Below are 25,370 nucleotides of genomic sequence, written 5' to 3'. Positions count from 1 at the left end.
ATGATAATAATAATCTGTTTTCTTCTGAGTCTACTTAAAAGCCATTAATGCACCATCAGAGATGGTGATATTCATAAGTTTATAGTGTTCTCTGATGGAAAAAGGAATCTTTACCAGTATTTACCAGAGAGCATTTGCTGGATTGTGCAGATCATCTGAGTAAAACTGTGCCTCTTGTGCAGACCCTGAGCAGGAAATGCTATTGAGTTTTGTAATGCCTAGGGGAGCATTGAGCAGGCTGCACCTGATATAAGCTCTCATGACTTATCTCTTACATTATGATTGTTCCTAGCTACAAAACCTCTACTCCCTCTGGGTAAATTGTTCTGTAGGAAGAAGAGTTAAAAGCAATTGCTTCTGGGTTTAGCCCCAGCCTAGCCAGCACTATGGAAGACATTCTTACAGAGGGTCCTACCTGCTGCCAGAATAATAATACATCAAATCTAAATGTATGCAAATGGAGTCACCATCTCGGACTTTTCAAGACCCAGCCAGGAACAAAGCTGCAGCTGACCTGTGTAGTACTGGTGATAATCCTGCTTCAGGCAGTGGTTTTGACTACACGACCTCCTGAAGTACATTCCAGCCAACAGTTCTGTGAAGCTATGAAATATTTTTAAAAGCTTTGAACATTTTGAATGTAAGTTGGGTTGCATTTTAGTAGAATTGAGCTTGTAACTGATCCATGAATGCTGTATTTGATGAAGTTGGTGCTATTCCACCCTTGTGTCCAGGACCTGGACATTTGCACATTGTGCTTCTATAGCTTGCCTATCTATTCCATGGATTGCTGAGGGCTTTTGATTTCAAAACAGGAAAATGGAACGTCAACAAGTCAATATGATCCCTCCCATGCAAAAAGCATGCAATTAGCTTTAGTTGCTCACATGACCTGAAAACAGAGGGCTGTGGTATTACAGAAGCTGGTTACAGAGGTTAAATCCTGGAGGAGATTGCAGCATTATGCAAACAGAACAAACCCTTCAAAGGACAGCAAAATAATTACTTACTTCAGATTAAATAGCCTCCCTTGCTTCATTGATGAAAAATATTTTAAAGTGTGAAAAATTGTAAAAACTTCATGTTTTGATTATTTTCAGATAAGAAGGAGTATTTGATGTGGGATCTTAACAGAGGCCACATCTATATCAGAACTGAAAGGAAAAAATGGTATTAAACAAAAAAAAAGGAATATTTTCATGTTTAGTACTTTTAGAGCAGTTTGAAGGTTCAAAGTGCCTCATCAATGAGGGAGCTGGTGCAAGATGTCTCCTGAAAGACAATAAAGAGTCATGGAATCATAGAATCATCATAGAATCATTGAATTTTTTGAGTTTGAAGGGACAATTAAAGGTCATTTAGACTAGCTCCCCTTCAATGAACAGGGACATCTGCAGATAGATCAGGTTGTTCAGAGCCCCATCTAGCCTGACCTTGAATGTCTTTAGGGATGTGGCATCAACTGCATCTTTGCACAACCTGTTACAGTGCCTCACCAACCTTATTGTAAAACACTTCTTCCTTATATCCAATATAAATCCCCTTTGTTTTAGTTTGAAGCCATTTCCCCTTGTCCTATCATATCTCATAGTCTGAAAGAATATCCCCACTTGGGAGGGACATACAAGAATCATGGTGTCCAACTCCTGGCTCCACACAAGACCACCCCAAATTCAAATCATATTTCTGAGCTCATTGTCCCAATGTTTCTTGAACTATGGTATCTTCAGCCTGTTCCTACTGCCCTGGGCAGCCTGTTCCATGCCCACCACCCTCAGGTGAAAAACCTTTTACTCACACCCAACCTGACCCTCCTATAATACAGCTTCACGCCATTCCCTCAGATTTTTTTGCTGCCACAGAGAGCAGAGCTCAGTGTTGCCCTTCCACTCCTCTCATGAGGAGATATAGACCACCATGAAACCTCCTCTCAGCCTCCTCTTCTCAGGCCTGAACAAGCCCAGGGATCTCAGCTTACCTTCATATCTTCCTTCACTTTCATGAACTGCTCATGGACCAGCAGTGTGCGCTTGCAGCCCAGAAGGCCAACTGTGTTCTGGGCTGCATTAAAAAAGGGGTGGCCAGCAGGGAGAGGAAGGTAATTGTTCCCCTCTACTCAGCTCTTGTGAGGCCCCATCTGCAGTACTGCATCCAGGCCTGGGGCCCCCAGTGCAGGAAGGATGTGGAGCTCTTGGAATGGGTCCAGAGAAGGATCAGTAAGATGGTCAGAGGCCTGGAGCACCTCTCCTATGAGGAAAGGCTGAGGGAACTGGGCTTGTTTAGCTCGGAGAAGAGAAGAGAAGGCTCCAGGGATATTTCATTGTGGCCTTCCAGTACTTGAAGGGAGCATATGAAAAGGAGGGAGAACGGCTCTTTACAAGGGTGGATAGTGATTGGACAAGGGGAAATTATCTTAAACTAAGACAAGGGAGATTTAGGTTAGATATTAGGAGGAAGTTTTTCACACAGAGGGAGTTGACGCATTGGAACAGGTTGCCCAAGGAGGTTGTGGATGCCCCATCCCTGGAGGCATCAAGGCCAGGCTGGATGTGGCTCTGGGCAGCCTGGTCTGGTGGTTGACGACCCTGCACATAGCAGAGGGGTTGAAACTAGATGATCATTGTGGTCCTTTTCAACCCAGGCCATTCTATGATTCTATGATTCTATGGTTCTATCTTTGTAGCCTTCCTTTGGATGCTCTTTCATAGTTTTATGTGCTTATATTATGGCACCCAGAATTGCAGACAGAGCTAGACAGAGGCTACGCAACATAGAGTAGAGTGGGACAATCCCTTCCCTTGCCCAGCTAGCAGCGCTGGGCCTGATGCACCCCATGGTACATTTGGCCCTTTTGTCAGCTAGGGCACAGAGCATTCAACTTACCATCTATCAGAACCTCCAGCTCTCTTTTCACAGAGCTGATCTTCAGCCATCCATCCCCCAGTGTGCAAATATATTCAGGGTAGCCCTGTCCCAGGTGCAGAATTTGACACTTGCTCTTGTTAAACTTCATGTGCTTGTTGATTGCCAAACCTCTAATTTGTCAAGATCTCTCTAGAAGGTCTCTCTACCCCTGAGGGAGTCAATAACTCCACCCAGCTTAGTGTTGTCCACAAACTTACTTAATAGTCCTTCAAGTCGTTTATCTAAGTCATTGATGAAAACATTAAAGAGAACTAACACTAAAATGAAGCGCTGCAGAACCCCACTTGGTCAGCAACTGGATGTAACTCCACTTACTATAATTCTTTTAAGACCAATCCATCAGCTTTTTGTTCATCCCTCACATTATATTTTTGTCTAGTGGTATACTGGGCGTTTTGTCCAGAAGGAAGTTTTAAGAAATAGTATTAAAAACTTCACTGAAATCCAACAAGATTACATCAGCATATCCTAATTGGATAACCTTGTTATAAAAGGAGATCAAGTTTGTTAAACAGGACTTTCCCCTCATGATCCCATGTTGTCTGTGACCAATAACTGCATTGTTTTTCAGGTGTTTTCCTAGAATAATCATCTCTATAATTTTGCCAGGCACCAAAATGAGACTGATGGGCCTGTAATTACTGACAGTACAAGAAAGACAGGGAGCTGTTGGAGAGGGTCCAGAGGAGGGCCACAAAGATGATCAGGGGACTGGAGCACCTCCTCTATGAGGACAGGCTGAGGGAGCTGGGCTTGTCCAGCCTGGAGAAAAGAAAGCTGCGGGGTGACCTCATTGCAGCATTTCAATACCTAAAAGGAGCCTACAAACAGGAGGGGAATCAACTCTTTGAAAGGGTTGATAACAGCAGAACAAGGAGAAATGTTTTTAAGTTGAGGGAGGGGAGATATAGGTTGGGTGTCAGGGGGAAGTTCTTTACAGAGAGAGTAGTGAGGTGCTGGCACAGGCTGCCCAGAGAGTTTCTGGGTGCCCCATCCCTGGAGGTGTTCAAGGCCAGATTGGACCTGGGCAGCCTGGTCTAATATCAAATGGGGAGGTTGGTGGCCCTGCATTTGGCAGGAGGGTTGGAGCATCATGATCCTTGAGGTCCCTTCCAACCCTGGCCATTCTGTGATTCTGTGACATTTTCTTTCATACCCTTAAAAATTGAGACAAGTGCTTGCCAGCCTCCAGTTAACTGGACTTCTCCAGATTCCCAAGACAACTGAAAAATAATTCAGAGGTCTTGTAATTATATCAGTCAGCTCTTTGAGTATACTGGGATGAATCTCATTGGGCCCTATATCCAGCTGGAGTAGCAAATCCCAGACAAGTTTAGGGTTGGTTGCGAATTTATTGTTATTGCAGCTCTAGTCCTCAAACTCAAGGCTCTAAGGGACCCAGAAGCCATCATTAGTGTTGAAGACAGAGGCAAAGAAGGCATTAAACAATGAGTAAAGATGAAAGGAAAAGCTAAAAAGATGAAAACTCACTTGGTTTTTTAGGATTTGGATCTCAGGGACAAACAAGCAGAGTATGTTTGTTACCATTAATGTTTAGTGAGTTTACGAACAGTAGATGTCATTTAAGGCAGAAGTGAAGAAGGTATGAGTTTATTTAATTTTAATCCAGATTAGTGAGAGGAAGAGATGAGCATAGTTTTTAAAACACATTCATGATTTTCTTCCCTTCTCACAGCCTCTTTCCTCCTCCTATGATCCCATCCATTCAGTGTGTTAAGTATTCCAATCATCACCTGTGAAGCAGAGAAATATTATCATGGCATCTTTCAGATGACAAGGAAAAGCACAGAGTTTACAACCAAATGTTAAAAGACACATTAGCACATGGCTTTAAAGATCTATGCATAACTAAGTGTATTTGCTCAAAGCAATATAGAACATTGATGCCTGTCTTGTTGTCTTGCTCACTAACCACTCTAATATCATTTTTCTCTATTATTTATTGCTCAGCAGATGGATGGTATTAAGTCACACTCAATAGTTGAAATCACTTGCTCATTTGACTGTTAAGATATTAATAATAATAATTTAGCCTTGTCACAGCCATGTATTGTAGTCTTCTTTGATTTATTTGGAGATTAATATTGTAGTGAATATAAAATACTATTACAGGAATGCTTTCTTCATGAATGTTTCCCATATTTATAGACTAAACTTGTATTAAGTTTTATGAAAATATTACTTCAATTTTCCATCAGTACAACCAAACATAAATCTATCTGAAATACAACTGACTTCTAAATGAAAGAGGGAGAAGAATGAACCTGAAGAATAAATATAGCATTATCATGTGTTGTTCATGTTGTGTTTTTTTTCTATTATCCAGTAGGAAGAGAAAATGTGTTGAGAGAAATGGGTTGCTTAATAGGAAAGTAACTTCCTCTTTATGATACTTAGTTGAAAACATAAGAATCACTGTCAGTGGAATGTAGAATTGTTATTGCACACTAGATTGTTCTATTTATAGTCATTTTTTATTTTGCAATTTATTTGCTATAGGAAATATGTTAGCAGTGCATTGAGAAATCCATACCTGACATTACATTGGCTCTTTTTCAGTGCATACTTCTTCTCTAAAAGCAAATCAGAAACCTGTGCACAAACTTTACACTGTATCATTCCCCAAGGCAAAACATCAAGAGAATTCAAAACTGAAACTCCTTTCAGCGCACAGATTAAATATTTTTTTTCTTATTGCACAGAATTTCAGTGCCCCATCAATTAAAATTTTTATATACCAGTATACATCACCTATCTACAACAGGCTTAAGGATTTGTCTATCTGACAGTACACTGACTGCCCCTTACTCAAATCTCCTTTAGTTTTCTACCTAAATTACAATTTGATTTTCATTCTACAAGATACATATAGATTGACTTTTTTTTTTCCAAATCAAGTGCTTTCAAAAAAAAATCTCATTCAACAATTATCATAAGAGGAAATGTGAAATTTTGAAGCTAAGAAAATGCACTGCATCTTTTCTATCCTTCAATTCATCAAGCAGCCAATCTTTCTAAGCCTCCTTTATGTGTATTTCCTTGTACATTTCCACACCATCTTTTTTTCTGTGCTACTTTCTTTTTTCACTTTCACTCATTTTCTGAAATGTATGTTACTTGTTAATTTTTTTTTTTATTTTAATTTATTTTTTCAGGACACCAAAGCGAAAGACACCTTGTGTGACAAGTTGTTAAAAAAGTAGACATGCCTCTGGAAACTCTATTACTGGAGGTGCCAGCTAACCCAAATTTGACCCCTGATGCCTTATTAACATCTGGTGCCATCCTCAGTGTCAAACCTTTTCTGGCTCCTGCATTAATGTCTAGAACAACACTACTTTCACTCAATGGTGTGAATGTGTGGCTATGACATAGAATAATAGAATCATAGGACATCCCGTGTGTGATAGGCATCCCACGTGTGTTATCTCATATGAAAAATAATATCGAATAACAGGTTATATAGACCTGGAGAGGTTTAGGGAAGCTGCAGCCCAACTCTGGACTCAAAGCAGAAGCAGGTCTATGTTGAGACCAGGCAGCTTAAAGCTTCACTCCACCAAGCCAACAAAAATCTCGAGGTTTGGAGAGCTCATGGTTCTCTGGGCAATCTCTTACATCTTGTGGTTGTCCTCAGAGAAAATATTTTTCCAATAAGGCACTCTCTTGTTTCAGTTTATGACTACTGAGCCTCATCCCACACTGCAGATCACTATGGAGTCTGGTTCCCTTTTTGTTAATAATCTCCTCTTGAGTACTGTAAAGCTGCACCTGAAGCTTCCTTTCTCCCATTTGAACAGGGTTGAGTGTGTTGGGAAGCACACTAGGTGTTGGATTCAGCTCACTTAAATGTCATCTTCAAAAACTTGAGTATCTCAGGAAGCATGTTGCCCAGGGCAACCTCATCAGTGGAGGGAAAGAGAGGCATGTTCTTAGCAAAATTTCTCTTATAAATCAGGTGCTCAAGGGAGGTAGAATAAACCACCTGTGCAGATGTCAAAGATTTCCTACTACGAAAAGAAGGAACGTATATACTCAGCTTAAAGAAGGCTAGCTTTGAAATGGCAGACTTCAGGCACAATGAACCTTGCTAGTAGAGACATAGACTGTCCCTTTTTGTCTTTGGCTGCTGTGTTTGTCTGACACTGGCCAAGAAACAGCATCTCTTCATCCTACTTTTCCTATCTTTTAGAAGAGAGAGCAATGACTGATCAAAGCATTTTGCCAAGGGTTTTGATTTTCATGTGTGAAAAGTACCATATGAACAGAAAGGCATTGCTCGTGCACAAAGCCATAGGAGAATCAATCACTGGGCAGAAAACATAATCCTTTGAAGTGGCACACCCCAGTGGTAACAAAATGCAACATTTTTTTTTTTCTTTCTTGCCTGGGAAATGTCTGCTCTGCACAGACGACTAGCCTACAGAAATCTTTCCATGTTGAAAAGACACTCCGAAAACATATATAAAAGCAGAAGAAAGCTGGCACCTCCTTAATCTTATCTCTGTAATTGCACCTATTATGGTTTAGGACACACCTTCATCTAAATACAGGTGAAGTTTAAAATCTTTCTGAATCAATCTGATTTTTTATTTAAATGTTGTTGTTAGAAAACGATTCAATGCTGTAATTACCTCTAGTCATAATTGATTGTTTCTGTTTACACAGTAGGTTATTAAAAAAACATTATCTGAAATTGGACTCTACCTTTAAACGCAGTTTAGATTATTGCAACAATATACAAAATATAATGTCATAAATGTGAAACAGGTGGCTACTTAATAACAGGAACATTCAGCATCCATTCTAAACAGTCCATTTGGAACCAAATTATCAGTCTTACATGAATGATTAATTTGACTGGCAGTGCAATGTGCAGTATGATTAATGAGCGTTATGCTGTTTTATTAAGCAATAACTCACACCTATGTGGTGACGTCTATCGTTATCTTTGAAACACTTACAAAAGGAGTGAGTGGTCTTTATTTCCTCCAGCATTATGTACCCTATGGCAGGAGGGGAGGCCTGATGGCGGCTGCAGGTCCTCACAGGGAGCGGAGGGGCAGCGCTGAGCTCTGCTCTGTGTGACAGCGACAGGGCCCGAGGGAAGACAAAACATACTCATTATTCAGCACACCGAATGGTGGTGCCAGCAAAAGAGCAAACAGTACATGTGTATGTGGATGCACTGTGTGGCGGTGGAGTGCTGGGATGGATTTTTTCAGAAGGAAAGAACATTTAGAAGTGGAAAGGCCCACCTGCAATTAAAAAAAAAAAAAAGTGATTTCACAGAGTTAAGGACAAGAAAGCTAAGGAACACATTTTGTAACATTTGAAAATGTGAAATTTAGTTTTCAAGAGAGGTCAGTGTCTCAGGCTCCCAGAGTCAGCCAGCAGTGTGTTCTGAGTCTCACTGGGAAGCTGATTACATCCTCTCAGCTAGTGTAGAGCTCATACTGCTAGACAGGAATGACTGATTAGTTTGTAAACAGACAGATGGGAACGAGCGTGCAGAAAAGAGGAAGACATGTCTCACAAGTGACACATATCACTCCATTTGAGTTTGAAAATCATCTAAATTTAACCTGAGCATTGTTCTGTTCCTTAACCATAAGTTTTTCAGGGTGGAACTCTTTCTGTGTTCTACTTCTGCACATCCTGTTTCACTAGCATACTTTCTGGTATTAGATGTACTTTGTTGATCCTTCATATCACATCCAATGTATTAGTTTTCAATTTTTAGCTGAATTAAGGCATTTCAATGAGAGACATAATTTCCACCAAAAGTTTCGACATGAAGCTCTATGGACCTGTTCAAGAAGCATCAGCATGATACAGCCATTTTTTTTTATTATTATCATCGTTAGATCCAGGAGCACCCATGTTTACAGCAAGTCTATGTCCCACTTCTTCCCCCTCTCCATAAGAATAAGGAAAATATCAAGATCTCCAGGATGATATTTGAGAGTATTTTATAGTTTAGATGTGAGTACTTGTGACACCTAGTGGTCCTGGAAAAAAATGCAAATATTTTAGAGGAAAAGGAAATGGTGGTGGGTAGGGCAGAGGAAGGAGGGATCCAGTATTACCTGCTGGAAGATAGTTAATATAATATCCAGGCAAAAGATGCTGGTGAGCAAATTTCTTCCCTGGGGATGTTGCACATTTGTCTGAGACAGAGGCTCTTTGTACCAAATAACATAAGCAATGGAAAAGTTCAGCTCTATGAAAACTTCTGAGGAGGGTGAGACTGGATGTTTATGGGTGGTTGGGTAAGACGCTTAGGCCCAAATCCTGTTTGTGACAAAGGAGGTGAGCACAGAAGCTGTGGGTGATGGCACCAACTTCACATTACAGGGACAACTTAAGGACACACCTGGGATAGATCAATTCCAGTGATTCATGCAATCTCACATCACGGAAGGAGGAGGTTGGGGGTGCTGGAAGGAATAGAGTTTACTGTGGGCTTTATACAAAATCATCCATTAAATGAAACACTTCAGCAATGTACCACCACCCAAGACTTTCCCTATATTCAATCAAAAAAATGTGGATGATTCCCAGGCTGTAGATTCAGACCTTAGGTGCTCTAAACTGCTATGTGAAGAAGCCTGTTTTAACATCCTTAACAAGATCCCTTGCATTATGTGAACTTTGTAAAAAGAAGATCAAGACAAGACACCTGTCTGATACACATCAAATCATGGAAAGATGCAATGACTAGGCAGCATAAGGTGTGCTAGCTGACTACTTGAGAGCCTGAACCTAGAAAGCCACAGCCTGCTTACTTGTGCAAAGCATGGCTTTTCACCATTCATTCAGGCTAGTGACTCAAGCATGCAAAATGTCTTCCTGTGTTGAAGGTTCCTGGAAGAAAACTGATTTTGATGATGGAGATAACCACGTGATATCTTTGAGCAGTCTCTAGCAGAAATCAAAACAGTTGAATGCATAATTGTGCAAAACTTTCTCAGAGACAAGTAAAATAATAATAGTAGCCCAATAATTCCTATGCAGTTGTCTCTTAACTCAAAATACCCATCTGAAGGTGTTTAAACAGGGATAACATAAAACAAAGCCAGTTTATTTCATAGCTAAGCAAGTTTGCACAGCTAGATAACAGAGCTATTAAAACACCGCTTGTACATATGCATTTATATATGCATGGCTTGTATATACTTAGTGTGACTCATGAATTGGAGTACGTGGTGTGATTCACACAGCTTCTGTGAGATTTGTTGGGTAATGAGTATGTGTGTACCTCCTACTGTAGTATGGCTTCAAGCGTTGCATGAATGTATGTCTCTGGATGACAACAAAATGCATTTGCAATAGACTTTGCAGCTGATTGTTTACTGTACAAACTCTGCCATCTGGTATTTCCAGGTCGTGTCTGCCCCTCATCCCTGCCTCTGTAGGAGCAGAGCAACTCAGCTGAGTGCTTCAGGTTAGCTTAGATGAGATGTATCTGACCCCAGTGTAACACAGATGTTGTAACTTCCATCAGATGCTATGGCTACATTTCCCAATTAAAGGATAAAGCTTAAATACAAGTAACTGCAAGATTTAAGTCTCCAGAAGAAGTATTAGAGCAAGACATCCTATGCCACTCCCAAAGCTACTCTCAGACTTTGCAAACGGTAATTTTCCTTGGACTGCTTAGCTCCAGTTTCTTGTCTGAGGAACCATTGTTAGGTGTTCTTTGTAGAAGGCTGTAAGAGAAATAATAGAGAGAAATGTATTTTGTGAGACTGCTGCTACAACAATGGCAGGAAGAAAACAAATCTCCCATGGTAACCAAGGTGTAGGCTGTATGCCATCAGTTATAGGAGTAAATACTCGTCATATGGGAAAGTAATACATCTGGTGGTGGGAGTAAAACTATTCAGGATTCAGTTAAAAATGGGAAATGGATTGATTCTGCTCACTCAGTACCAAACTCTCATTTTCCCATGTGAATGAACCCTCAGGCTTGCAGGGAAACCAAGAAATTATGACCTGTTGGTTCAGCAGAGAATCACAGACACTTTGTAGAGAGGGCACAGCACCAGCAGTGACAAGGGCAGCCTCATCATGCTGTTGTGATATAACTCAAGTCCAGCTACACTCTGCCTTACGTAAGTGTAGACTAAACAGAACCTGCAGAAGTAATCAGTTTGATAGTAAGATCTTAACAGTCCATGATTCTTGTCTGCAATGCAGATAGCAGATGACCAGACGGAGTTGTCTTGTGTGCAAAGGCAGAGCCTGTAGGGAAGGTGAAATATAAACCGTGGAATGAGAAACTCAGGAGGTGGATTTGCCACCAAATGTTCACTTGTTAACAACAGTAAGAAGACCTTAATGTGAATGTCAGCACCCATATCAACTTATTTGATAGAGACCAGGGCTTGCTGAACATTTATCTCAATAAAGACCAAGCAGTGGATGTTAACACAGTGAGGCAGTGGCTGGTGAGTTTCAGCAGCGGTAACAGAGATGTGAAAGAAAAGCCACATTCCAGGCAGCAATGCAGATTTTTATGGGTGCAGCATGGAGGCTCTTGTTCATTGCTGGCAAAAGGGCATAGATAATGACTATGTTGAAAAATGGTGTTTTATAGCTGAGAATTTGCTCTGTTAAACAGTGTTATTGTGCTCTTTGGATTTGTTGTAGTTTCTGTGGAAATAAATAGGAGGTATTATTTTCAGACCAACCAACGTACTTGGTACAAATACATTGACTGTTTTCATTGTATAGGGTAGTCAAACATTAATTACAGTTTTCTATTTATCAATATGAAGTAACTGTATAGGCATGATCAATAATATTGCATAATGTTTTATTGGTGTTTTCTTCAGAAAATGTTACAATAAGCATTAAATTAAAAAAAAAAGAGAGAGGCATTAGATCTTAAATTATTTTTCTAAATTTATATGCAATCATAACACTACTGAAGTTATCAGTGAAATGTTATTGTAAGATGCAACTGAATATCTTCCCCAGTAATATCTGTTGATACTATTCAAGGCCAATAAACAATGTAAGGGAAATATTTTCTCCAAGATACTGTGATTGAATAACACTCAGAAATTAACATACATTTTGGTCTCTAGTGCATTTCCACACATTAATTATAGGTTTTATTTCAAGAATAATACAGTGACAGTGTAATAAAACCATACTGGTAATGGTGATTTGTCATTTTTGATGTAAATATTAGCCCAATTGACCTATCAGAATAAATGAGTAAATATACAAAACTAGCAAAATTTTCTTTCTGATCAAATTACATTCCCAGTGAGCTCTATTGTTAATGTAAGTGTTACAAAAAGTCAAGAAGGATGCTATAAAGAGTCAAGAACATGTCTTAAAATTAATCATTTGTTCTTGATCTCTCATTAAAGCCCAATATAAACTTACTGAAGAAGTACAAAGACTTCTGTTGGTATATAAGGCTGTCACTTCATAAGACAGCATCAGTGCCTCATTGATAAACATTCTTAGCCCTTGATCCTAGCAGGAATCCAGCTCAGAAATCCATCTCAGTATGTGTCAGCCTGAAAGCAACAATTTACTCCTTGGTAAAATCTGTAGAATACATTATGAGACAGTGCTAATGTTCTCTTGAAATGTAAAGCAAAGTGGATCAGGAGCAGAGAAATCTCTGCAAAATCTTGGTTTATGAAGATCATGGAAGTGGAACAAAAACTCAAGTGACAAATAAAGTTATAAGCTAGGACAAAGGGAAATTCCAGTAGACTTCTAGACAACCTCTCATACAAAGTGTGCTTTTAATCACAACAGGGAGTGTCCAGCTAATCCAAAGTAAGTTAGTATTTACAAGAATGGAAGCAAAGGCTGAGAGCTTTAGTATACAGAGCTTTATCTGAGACTTTTTTAAACATTCCAAAGGGCCTTGTACATTTTCTTTTCCAAGGATAGGTTTATGGTTCAGGTTTGTGTTTTCTCAGAGAAAAACCTCTGGGGAAATCTTTTTTCCCAGACTTACTATTTTACACTTGATATATCAAAACATCTTTAACTTGTTTGTTTTTTTTTTCCCATGTGTTCTTCTCCTCCACAAAGTGAGTGAGGACAAATGAGTTTAAAAATATCTGTGGATTATGTCCTGAACATTGACCACAGGAGAAGGACATCACTCAATCAAACTTAATGAGGATCACACATCCACCACTGAAACCCACCAAGGTCCCTGTGTATGGCATCCCTTCTTTCCAGTTTGTTGACTGCACCACGCAGCTTGGTATCATCAGCAATCCTGATCAGGACACCCTCAACTCAACTGTCTGTGTCACTGGCAAAGATTATATATAGTTCTGGTCTCAGTACCAACTCCTGAGGAACACCACTTGTCATTAGTCTCCACCTAGACATTGGCCCATTGAATGCAACTCAACAATTCCTTTATCCACCAAGTCTGCCATCTTTCAAATCTATATCTCTTAAATTTTCAGATTGTTCACTTCATTTGATTATCATAAACCTCTATCAGATAATAGTATCACTGTGACTATTAAAAATTAACTCAGTTCAATAGAGAATCACTTTTTGGGAAAGCACATTTACCTTCTTTCCTGGGTCAGAGCTAAATATTGGAGAAAACTGTGCTTAATAAAATTTCAGCACATGTGTTAAAGCAAACTACATGTGGTCTATCTGCTGTGGCAGCACATAATTACCTTTCCATATGTAGGTCTGCATATTTCTCCCAGGATTCAGCTGAGAACAGCAGAATAGTTAAACCTTTCAGTTATCTAAATCTGAGGTTGATATTGCTCAACCATATACTGCATGAAAATCCACTATCAGAATGACTACCACTGGATACCTTTGCTGTACACTCAGTGTTCTTCATTCTCTCAGTGGCAAAAAACAGAAAGACAAAGCCCATCAGCACCACGGGAAAAAAAAAGGGGGGGGATAGAGAAAGAGAGAGAGAGAAAGTGAGGTTAGACACGATGCAGCTGTATTTATTACTGTCTTTCTTAATCCCTATTCTAACATCATACCATCTGGACATTCAGAATCAAAATCAAAAAAGACCTGATAATCCTAATAGGAAAAAAGAAGAATCTTCATGAAGAAAGCAAACATCCAGGGAGATAACGTGTAGGCTCAGATAAGCATGAACTGTGTTATGGAATTACATGACAAAGGGAAAGGACTGAGGCATCTGTGGTTTCTGTTTTTAATCAATTAGCTTCCTCTCTCCTATCACAGTTTCAGAAAAGCAGCCACTGGTTTAGCTGCTTAAACAGGGGGACTGTATTCCATGAATTTTGCAAAAAAGAAAATGCCTATTCAAATAATGCCACCACTAAAAATATGAAGTTTGTGGTTTTATTCTGAATCTCACCAAGAGAAAAAAATAAATGTAAAAGAATAGAAACACCCCATTTTCTGAACATTATTAGACACAATTAGACGTTGACTGAAGAAAGATTCAACACGAGCCAGCAATGTGTGCTTGCAGCCCAGAAGGCCAACCATATCTTGGGTTGTATCAAGAGAAGTGTGACCAGCAGGGCAAGGGAGGTGATTGTGCCCCTATACTCTCCTCTTATGAGACCCAGCATGGAGTGTTTTGTTCAGTTCTGGAGCCCCCAAGAAGGACATGAAGTCATTGCAGCAAGTCTATTCATTATGACTTCAAATCTGCTATTCACCATATATGAGCATATAGCATATCCTCGAAAAGCACCAAACCACAGCATGACATGCCCATGAGCTGTGCTGCAGCAAGCTCTCTCCCCACGTCACTGTGCACCGTGAGCCCAGACTGAAATCTGTGCTTAGTCCCTCAATTTTCTGTTTGGCACTTCACTACACAACAAAATGAGCTGCATCCTTAGAGACACAAGGACTGTTTTGAAGGTAGACTAATTAGTTTTGAACAAGAACTTCTAAGAGGATCAAGTTCTACGCATGTGGGAGCAAATGACCAGTTCTAGATATGTATCCTCATGATTCTCAGAGTAGAACATTTATCTTCTGGTGTTTAATTTGAGAACGTACAGCTGTGATTAATGATAAACATTTTATTTTTAACTCTTAATCATAATATTTGGGAATCAGTCAATTTTTGCAGGACATTATTTAGCTTGCACGTATTACATTTATTACTGAAGCTTTATGTTTATTCTGAAACTACAATGGACTTCACCTGCAAATATGTCCAGAATGCAACTAAGAACATCTGATAGAGATAATTATTTTGGAAACATTTTCACTGGAAAGGAAATTAAATTCACTCCTGGGAGTGTGGTCTCTAATAGTGTTTCCTTTTCCTCTGAAATAATAGCATAAAATAAAACCATTCTGGGAAGTGTCAACAAAATCTTAATTTGATGTATAAGGGCTGAAAAGCCAAAGCCAAAGAAGGAGAATCATGGGACAAAATTTGTTTACACAGATGCTGGACTGTCTCCAAAATAGCTCTAAATCCTACCAGGGCTGAACAATGGGACTGAAACAAGGCATCAAAAAAGAAATAATATATGTTAATTTGCTCCCATTTGCTATCACACCGTGTGGGATTTTTTCCCCTACAAGTATACATAGTCAGTGAAGCGTAAAGTTTTTCTAAACTGCTACTTGTGTAATCATGTAATCAGGGAAGGAGTTAAAAACAAAGTTTTGATCAGAGTTGGCCTGCGTTCCTGCTTTTATTTTTGTACAACAGTTTCAGGTAGAATACAAGCAGTTGCTTCATAAAAATTTGAGCCGGAGATTAACTTTTCTACAGCCAGCACCAGCACAGGCTGACACCCTGAGCTAAGCTGAAATGGAGCATTTTACTTTCAGCTTCTATCTTGAAGAAGAGCTGCTTTGAATGAATCATAGAATCATAGAATGGCCTGGGTTGAAAAGGACCACAATGATCATCTAGTTTCAACCCCCTGCTATGTGCAGGGTCACCAACCACCAGACCAGGCTGCCCAGAGCCACATCCAGCCTGGCCTTGAATGCCTCCAGGGATGGGGCATCCACAACCTCCTTGGGCAACCTGTTCCAGTGCATCACCACCCTCTGTGCGAAAAACTTCCTCCTAATATCTAACCTAAACCTCACCTGTCCTAGTTTAAAACCATTCCCCTTTGTCCTATCACTATCCACCCTCATAAACAGCCATTCCCCTCCTGTTTATATGCTCCCTTCAAGTACTGGAAGGCCACATTGAGATCTCCCCAGAGCCTTCTCTTCTCCAAGCAATGAAAAACTTTATGATCAGTAAAATATATTGAACATAATACTATATAGAAATAGGTAAGAGTTTATTGTTTATACTCACTAGAATATGCTAGACTTTTGGTTATAACCTGAAAGAATTTGAGTACCTATTCAATGACTCATTTTCTTTTTGGATGTTTGTTTCATGGATAATATTGTTCAAGTAGTCACTGGCAGAGCAAAACTGTCTTCCTACACTTGACCTCCACACTTGAAAAAATAATCATTGCCTTTTTTTAGGAGCACTGACAGCTAACAGTGGGACCATAACCTCAGAAAACTCAGATTTCCCATCACTTACTTTGTTTTGTTAAAAAAAACTTTGATCTGGAGTGCATACATATGGTAGGGAGGGGAGAGGAAAAGGGAAAGGCTAGTATTAACTGTAGAGAGCGCAGGCAGAGTAGGATGCCATTTTGAAATAAATCATATAAACAAACCACAACAGGGAAATCTTTAATTGTCTGAGAATTGTATAGAGCGCAGTACCCTCAACTCGAAGCATTGGACCATCTCATCAATGTTCCTGGAATGCTCGGATAATGAATTATTTCCCCAGTGTGGTAGAATAACAGCTCTGAATTGCTAAAATGTTTAATTTTCTACCCCTTTTCACCACCACCACCTCAAAACCCTCAAAAATTTAAAAAAAAAAAGCACTTTATTGAAACAACCCATCTATTCATCTATCCCAATTTGAGAAGAAGTGAATAATGAATACATAAATCAGACACTGCTCATTACTTTAAGTGTTCACTTTGAGCCATTTTACTTGCAGCTTCAGTTTGCAGATGATTCTTTTGTACCTCCAAAATATTTTCAAAATCACTAATATGTCATGCCAAAACTCATCTCATTTCATAACTCTGTGGCATTATAAGGCAGTTCTGGATGTATAATGCACAGTTTATTGATTGTTTCTTCTCAGAAGTCTTCTTTTTAGCTATCTTATGCGATATAGTGAACTACATAGAGTTGTGCACATCTCAGGACAACTGGTTATTTTACATTCATGAGAACATTGTATTTACAAACTTTATAAAGAGTACAACTACTGAGTTGTACTATAACACATAGAATTTGGAAATAAATCATATTTTTAAGTCTTGAGAAGCATAAATCCTGGATGGCAATATGATGAAATTGCTGTAACTGCTTCCTCTAGTCTAATACAGATGGGTTGTATATATATATGGTAGTTCTGGGTCATAGTATGTTTACGTTCAAGTCACCAGCAATAGAGGCTGAAGCTAACTTCAGAATAAAGCAAACAAATATTTGAACCTAAGTAGGGAAATTAGTTCTAAAGAATTCTAGTTTCCTGTTGATCTATGTCTTCCAGCTGCTCAGCCCTCATATCTGAAGTAACTTAGGCATGCCGAAAAAGTTTATAGATGTTTTTCTTCCATTTAATGTTAAACTGCGACTTCCGTGTGAAGTCTTTCCATCATCAAGGCACTTTGATGGCCTATCCCCTTTATCAGGCCTCTTATTTTCATGACATTTGTAGAAGATTTATTGTTCTTGGGACCTCTAGCCTCTACTTCACATGTGGCTGGAATCAGAGGCAGGGAAACTCACACACATACACATACACAAGCCCTGTTTCCATAGGAAATTACTCTGAAAAGATAGTCTTCTGCCTTTTGTTTTACAAGAAATGATCTCACTGTAGTCAGAACGGATGTCCTATAAAAGACATTGCATGCTTTTCCCATTCAAATAAAAGATAAACAGTTAACAGCACTGAGTATGAGAAGAGTAAACAAGGAGCAGTAAGCGATAGATCAGCGACCACCGGGAAGGCGCAATGCCCCACTCAAAGCAGCAGTATTCTGCTTCTTTTGGAAGGGAGGAAGGGTTTTCATATAGACTCATAGAATCAAGGAATATCCCAAGTTGGAAGAGACCCATAAGGATCATCAAGTCCAACTCCTGACTCCACACAGGACCACCCAAAAATCAGACCGTATGTCTGAGAGCGTTGTCCAGATGCTTCTTGAACTCCAGCAAGCTCAGAGTTTGTGACCACTTCATATCATACCACAGTATGACAGAATCATAGGGATGGAAGGGACTTCTGGAGACCAAATCCAACCCCCCTGCCAAAGCAGGTTCCCTACAGTAGTATGCACAGGAAGGAGTCTACATGAGTCTTGAATATCTCCAAGGAAAAAGACTCCGCAACTTCTCTGGGCAGCCTGTTCCAATGCCCTGTCATATCATGCCATGGATTGTTGCATCTGTTTCCCCATCCCTATTTAGTCTATTTCTGATCATAAACTTAGTAAATTTCTCTTCTTTTTTTTTTTTCTGTTTCTATGGCAAAATTCCCTCCCCTAATAACAAATAACCTTTTTCTAATATTCAGCGTAAGAATATAGCAGAGATCTTTGGGTTCGCATTATAGTCATGAAAAATACTAAATAGAGATCATATAGATTGGTGAAGTCAAAAAGGCAACGTTAGAGGATCCAGGAAAAGTTATTTTATACAGAGCGTGAAAAAAAATGTGAGCAATGTTCTCCAATTAAATAAATTCTACATTCAATAAATTCTTATTGAAAATAATAAATATTCCAATGCTAAGTTAAGAGTCATCTTCCCTCTTTGGTAGGATGAACACAAAGATTAGAATTTTCTGCTGTTAGGGTGAATTCAGTAGTAGAGTAGATACAGTGAGCAGATAAAAACCCTAATAGACTTTAAGTTGGATTCTGCAATGGATTCTACAGTGACTGATGCTGCAAACCAGAAGCATACAATTACAGGATCCTCCAGACTTGTGAATTTGATAGAAATCTCTTCGTTACCTGTCACTAAACAGTTTCAGACTTAGAATATGTTTGTCTGGTGTGACCAAATGTTATCTAAACCTTATAATTTAGTTCAATCTCACAACTCCTTGGAAGAAATGTAGTATTGTAGGCTCTATTTCCCAAGCAGAATAAAAGTAATATTCAAGACACTGATATTTCTGAGTATTTATTGTGGTACTTTAAAGCATATGAACTCCATTTATAAATGTTTCAAGTCAGTTCAAAAAATAAAATGAGGCTTTAAGTTTTAGGCAGTATTTCAGCAGGTTTTGGTTAAGAGTTTTTAGAAAGTTACTGGACAGGAAATATGAATTTTGCTAGGAAAACAAAGAGCACACTCAAATTAAGGCCTCCTTGAAGCAAAGTACTTACGTATTTACTTATGTTATCATGTCTATTGGCTCACTAGTGTATGTATTTTTTCAGATAAGAAATCTGTGGGTTTCAAACAAGAAAAAAAAACAACCACCAATCCCCAAAAATACATTCCTCTACCTAAAGGCCAACAAGGTTTATCTCTTATTTATACCAGCGCATTCTATTTACTTTGTAACGCGTAAGATAGAAACAACTGTAGTGCCTGAACTTTGAATGTTTTTTTTCTATTTCAGATTTTATTACCTTAGCCATTAAAGATGAAAAGGCTGGTTAAAATTTAGTCCGCTATTAACTGTTCATTACCATTATTTGCATTATCTTGAAGGGAAGGCAGTTTGTAGTAGAGCCTAAAACCAAACTAAGCTTTTATAAAGCCTCACTTTAAAATTTTACTATAATAACAACATTTGCACTTAATATATTTGAAAATTTTATTTAATAGCCTCATAAGTTCAGAATAGTTACATAATAGTTACATCACGGCTTTTAAAAAGGATTGCACTCAGCTACTCAGTCCATTGAAATACTAGAAAACAGGGAAAAGGAAATCATGGAGTGTAGAGGAGCTCTGTCCACTGGACTGAGTTGTTTGTAGCAAGTTCCTACTGAATTTGAAGATGTTCTCATGCCTTCTGGTAGACTCTAACACACTTGACACCATTCATGTCACATTCCTAGAAGATAAAAGAAATGAATTCATTCATTTGCCTTGCCTCAGTACAGAATGTAAGAAAAAAAGGCTGCAGCTCAGGATTTTTAGAGTTTTGTTTCAGGCTACTGGCTGGCAGTACTCAAGTTGGGCAGCAGGGCTGAACTCACCACCACCAACTGTCCATCCACAAGTTTCCGTGTTATTACGGTCTTCTTGCCATCCCATTCCTGCTCTTGGATCAATGACCCATCATCTTTTAAGCTGACAAGTGTCTGAAAAACAGAATCTAAGTGTTAATATTTTACCGACAGCATTTATTGAAAGCTGATGCTGTCCAACCTACTTTCTTCCAAAGGAAAAATTCCCACTCCAGCTCACTCAATAGTAATTTTGCCACTGAAATCTACAAAGCCAGGATATTCTCTTAATTTTTTATTGATCCTCTTCTTCTATTAGCTGACTGTTCACTTCCTGCTCTGACACATTCCTGCATACAACAGACCTTTGACAGCATGCACAGCTTCAATAACAAGAGCGGATGACATTCTCTGTTCATGTCTTTGTGAAAGGGCTTTGAGCTTTTGTGTAACGTTTATTCGATCTTGCAAAAATAGATGAATTGCCAGCATGTGGTTGAAGAGATGGCGAACAGTACATAGAGAGCACTCACACAAGCAGATAAAAGAGACATATTTGAGGGTTTCTTTGTGTTTAACTTCCTTTTGGGTTAATATTCTCCCTACTCAGTGCAAAGAGATGCTTTTGTTGCCTTATGAAACTGGTGACTAGGGACTGACATTCACATTTATGCCTGGTGTATAGTCCCTGCACACTGAGCTAGTCTCTTGTTATGCAAATAGGAGAGGTTGAGCAGTCAGGTCAGCTGCAGGGCTGCACTGCCACTGATTAAACATCAATGGGATTTTTTCCATAGGCTTCCAATAAAGTGACATTTGGCTTTAAAATGGATTTAAAGGTCTGTTAGCTTTACTAACACAATGCTTGTCTAACAAATTGAAGGCAACAGTACACAAGACAAGATTAGTTTCAGCATTTTCCCTCTTTGGAAATTGCTTGATCCAGAAAAAAATCAATTGATTTCAATGATACTTACAGTGACAGCTGTTCATCAAATAAAAGCACTGTTAGCAAGGATGCCAAAGCTGACTTCTAAATAGTGCCTTCATCCACAAAACAACCAAAGAACTGTGTTTATTCATCAGAAAGTCTAGAATACTGACCTGAGTTTTTCTGCCATCTAATGTGTTTTCCTCAAACTTCTCACCGATCTTGAAGCTGAACTGTGAAGTTTTGAAGGTGCTTTCTGTTTTCACAGTGATTGTATCCCCCTCCTTAATGATGTAAACATCTGGTTTCGCCATGCTTCCCATTTTTCTCATGGCCATACCCACACCTGCAAGGCAAGAGGCACAGAGTGTCACAAAGTCAGTTAAACCCTAAGGCTTATGGCCACACAGGAATTCAAATACTTAATTCCCATTTAATTAGGGGCTCAAATATGCTTGAGAATCAAAGCTCAAGAGTCCCAAAGAAATAGGACGTTTTAAATTATCCATTGATGGGGAAGGAAAAAAGCTTGTTTGCAAGGTTATTCCTTTGCTTCCTCAAAGAGCTACAGCTAAATCTGTGTTGTGCTTTAGAGGACTCACAAATGTCCTGAAACTCAGCACTGATTTTTTTCCAAATGAAATAAGTATTAAACAGGAAAAGAAACAAAAAGCATCAACGAATATAAAAAAATCATGTTCTGAATGCTTTGAACATTCTAAAGCATGGGTGTCCAACCTTTTGGCTTGCCTAGTCTGCACTGAGTGAAGAGAAATTGTCTTGGAAAACATATAAAACATATAATATAGTTAATGTATATCAGTAATAAAAAAATAGAAAAAATGTTTTGTCAAAACATAAAAAAAGAGGGAAACGACCATAAAACAAGCAGATTGGGCGTGTATGTTCTATAGAATGAACTGACAAGTGAATCCACTTGCACATCTATTTCAACTTAAAAGGCAATCTTCAGTCATGCTATACACAATTGCAAATGTGCAGTTTTTAATAAAATGTCACTCCCTGTCTCCAAAATACTGACTTCTCAATCAGAACGCTCCCGTTACATGAAATACTGCTCACAGGCAACTTGCAAGCAAGACTTTTGGAAATGACTGGAAATTCAACACATTATGGGTATCAACTGGAGACTTGTAGTCCTCAAAATGCTCCAGCACATAAAAGATTCCCCCTGTCTCAGCCTCTGTGTGCGCTCAGGGGTTGTGTGCTTTGCTTGAGTCTTTTTGATCTGAAGGATGAAGATAGAAATTAGAGGGTATTCAAGCAACAAACTGGACTCCGTTGAATGGGAAAGTACAGATCTGCACCAAGTGCTGATAAGCAACCAAATGGATCAGGAAGTGCCACCAAGTGGGCGTGTAGTTAAAAGTGCTGTCATGTACAGCTCAGCCCCATGCTGCAGTGCACAGGATGCTTGGGTGAGGGCTGAGTCCATGAAACAAAGATTACGGTTTCCTTGGGAAGTGCAAATTTAAGAAAGCAACTCTCAGCCACTGCTTCTCCAGAATCAGACAAGATTCCAGCAGTGAGCCATGAGCATGAGCCTGCAGAGCACAAAGTGGTCCTCCTGTGTCCGGTATTCTGGTAGAACTGGAAGGTACTGTCAAGATGACCAGCTCCCATTCCTTTGCTGTTGTCCAGTCCATTGTGAGTTACTGATCAGCTACATCTTGAAATCCAGCTACAGAGGTGAGCAGAGTCATTCTTTCCATGCAGCAAGCAGTGAAATGCAAACATTCTTATCTTGGGAATCGTCTTCTACACTGACTGAGCAGAATCTGCAGAATCACAGCACATCTCAGCGGGATCATGGGCAGAGTTTGCTAAGCAGTCAGCAATCTGCCCAAATTGCAGTTGTAACAAAGAAAAGCGACCGGCTTAAGATTGCGATCTAGGAGCAAGCTGACTGCTCGCTGCCTACACACAGGAGGTGTGCTCTGGAGTCACCCCACTTCATTTCTACTGTGAAGCTGCAGCTCCTGTTTAGCACCACGGCATCCTAAAACACAGCTGAGTGGAGCCCAGCACAAGTGTCTGAATCTCGTCCATCATAGTCTTCCGAGAGGCTCAGCCCAGAAGGTTTTCTCAGCTCACACCTACCACGCACTGACAGGCATCGCAAACGTGATCACAGCCGCCATCGCCTGCACAGCATAACTGTAGCGATGCCTTTTGTATTTTACATGAAGAACGCCTGGCCTAAATTCCTTCCTCTCCTCCTCCAAAGAGGCTCAAAGCAAAACCTCCCCTTCTTGAGAAAGCATCCCAGCCGTCAGCACTGAATAAACGCAGAGAACAACAGCTTCTAAGTACACAGCCACTGCAACGTCCATCACCTGTCAGCCGGGATGCTCACAGGGATGCAGGACACTGCTCTCGATTCAGCACCGGCGTGCTGCAGAACGTACAGCAGCCCGGGGCTGCGGAAAGCGCGCCGTGTGCTGTGCGCACAGAGCGCAGCCAGCCCCGGGCACCACGTGCAGCTGACCCGCTTTGGGTCGCACCCGCCCGGCTGGAGGCGGCCCGGGTTCCGCGCTCTGCCCGGCTTCGGGCGGCGCCACCTCGGACCGCGGCCCCGCATCCCCCGCGCCGAGCCGGCCCCGCTCCGTCCGCGGCACCGCCGGGGAGGGAAGAGCTGCGCCAGGCGGTAATCCGGGCCCGGCAGCCGGCGGGAGGGGGAGCGGCGGGGATGTGCCTGCCGGCACCGGCACCTGCCCGCGGTGCGAAAGAAATAAAGAATTTTAAGACGAGATTTCCGACATCTATACGACGAGGAGGAGGTGGCCGTGCCGGGATCGGGGCGCGGAGCCCGCGATGCCGCAGCGCGGAGCCGCCGCGGATTCCCCCCGCGGACCTTGGACAGAGCCTCGGCGGCGGCTCCGGACCGAGCCGCGGGGTGCCGGGCTCCCTGCCCGAGGCGGAGAGCCCCCGTCTCCTTACCCAGCTCCTTCATGTACTCCTCAAAGCCCTCGCTGGAGACCAGGCACCATTTGCCTAAAAACGCGTCGATGGCCATGGCGATGGCGGCGGCGGTGGCGAACTCCCCGGGGAAGCTGGGAGGCAGACGGACGGATAGCAGTGGGGCCGCAGCCTCCTTTATAGCGGGGCCGGGGACATGTGCCGCCGGGGAGAGCCAATGGGGCTCCCGCCGCGCCCCGGCCCCTTCCCCGCCGAGCCCCCGCCCGCAGAGTCCCGCCCGCGGCGGCGGCGGCAAGAGCGGGCACGCAGTGCTGCCCTTCCTCCTCCTCCTCCTGCAGCCACACAGACACACACACGCACACGCACCTCCCTGCCCGCGCACCCGCAGCCCCACAGCCGGGGTACCCGCAACCCCTGGGCACAGGGCCGCAGCCACTACTGAGGACGTCTCAGCCTTCACGCTTCTTTGGATAAAGAAGAAAAATCCACCCGGTGCCTCTCGCTGCAAATTGATCCAAAAGTGGCTGCCGGGATTTGGGCTGCAAGGAGGGTTTGGAATTCTGGGGCGCTGGATCCTAAACTGCACCATTTGTTATAAATCATAGTAATGGTGGTGTTATTTGTATGGATATTTCAGGTAGGACTGAGCATGGGGCACGGAGACAGCAAAAAATCACAGACTCAGGATATCCCTAGTTGGAAGAGACCCATTACAATCATCAAGTCCAATCATTCCTGGCTCCACACAGGGCCACCCAAAAATCAGACCATAAAGACTCAGCATTCCAAAACTGCTTATTGGCCGTTCCCATCAAGCCCCCAGATCCGCTTGCCATGTCACATCATAGCACACTACAGCAGTGTGGGGCTCACTGCAGATCCAGCATACCTGTTACCCACACGCAGCAATGGGCAGCAAACACAATTTATCTAAACACAGAATTTACACGTATGCTTATCACAGAATCATAGAATCACAGAATACCCTGAGTTGGAGGGGACCCATAAGGATCATTGAGTTCAACTCCTGGCTCCACACAGGACCACCCAAAATTCAAACCATGATTGTAGTACATAAGAAGAAAACGAAGCATTTGTGCAACCTCATGCTTTAGCCCAGGGAAAATGCGGATTTGATCTTAGTGCATCTGCAGTACCCTAATTCCCACTTCTGACAGGAAAGCACTGCAGTTGCCAATGCTGCAAACTGGCACCATCATGTAACATCCATGAAGTTATTTGCCCTGTGAGGCCAATCTTCTGTCAGATTCTGTCAGTGCACTGGGAGACCTACTGTCGTATTTTGTGAGAACGCTGCTATTTCTGAATCACAA

At 41.0% G+C, this 25,370-nt stretch overlaps 1 protein-coding gene across 1 annotated transcript; it reads right to left on the bottom strand.

The window, feature by feature from the left end:
- Positions 1 to 19,148: 19,148 nt before the first annotated feature.
- LOC100550740 (fatty acid-binding protein 5) lies at positions 19,149 to 24,219 on the bottom strand. Its single transcript, XM_085221341.1, has 4 exons — positions 24,058 to 24,219; positions 21,270 to 21,442; positions 20,196 to 20,300; positions 19,149 to 20,050 (listed from the first exon to the last, which is right to left on the bottom strand). The coding sequence occupies exons 1-4, from the start codon at positions 24,131 to 24,133 to the stop codon at positions 20,000 to 20,002; spliced, it is 405 nt and encodes a 134-aa protein (XP_085077467.1). The 5' UTR covers positions 24,134 to 24,219; the 3' UTR covers positions 19,149 to 19,999.
- Between the last annotated feature and the right edge of the window lie 1,151 nt (positions 24,220 to 25,370).

This window comes from Meleagris gallopavo, chromosome 3, assembly GCF_905368555.1.
Source record: "Meleagris gallopavo chromosome 3, MGAL_WU_HG_1.1, whole genome shotgun sequence".
NCBI lineage: Eukaryota > Metazoa > Chordata > Aves > Galliformes > Phasianidae > Meleagris > Meleagris gallopavo.
This window is presented reverse-complemented; position numbering and strand designations above follow the sequence as displayed.

Bases quoted from the DNA above. Each gene is read 5' to 3' on its own strand.
- LOC100550740 (XM_085221341.1), bottom strand. From the start codon at position 24,133: ATGGCCATCGACGCGTTTTTAGGCAAATGGTGCCTGGTCTCCAGCGAG. The intron at 20,301-21,269 runs GTCAGTATTCTA...TCTGTTTTTCAG, and splicing joins TAGATGGCAGAAAAACTCAG to ACACTTGTCAGCTTAAAAGA. The intron at 20,051-20,195 runs GTGAGTTCAGCC...TTTATCTTCTAG, and splicing joins TGGATGGACAGTTGGTGGTG to GAATGTGACATGAATGGTGT.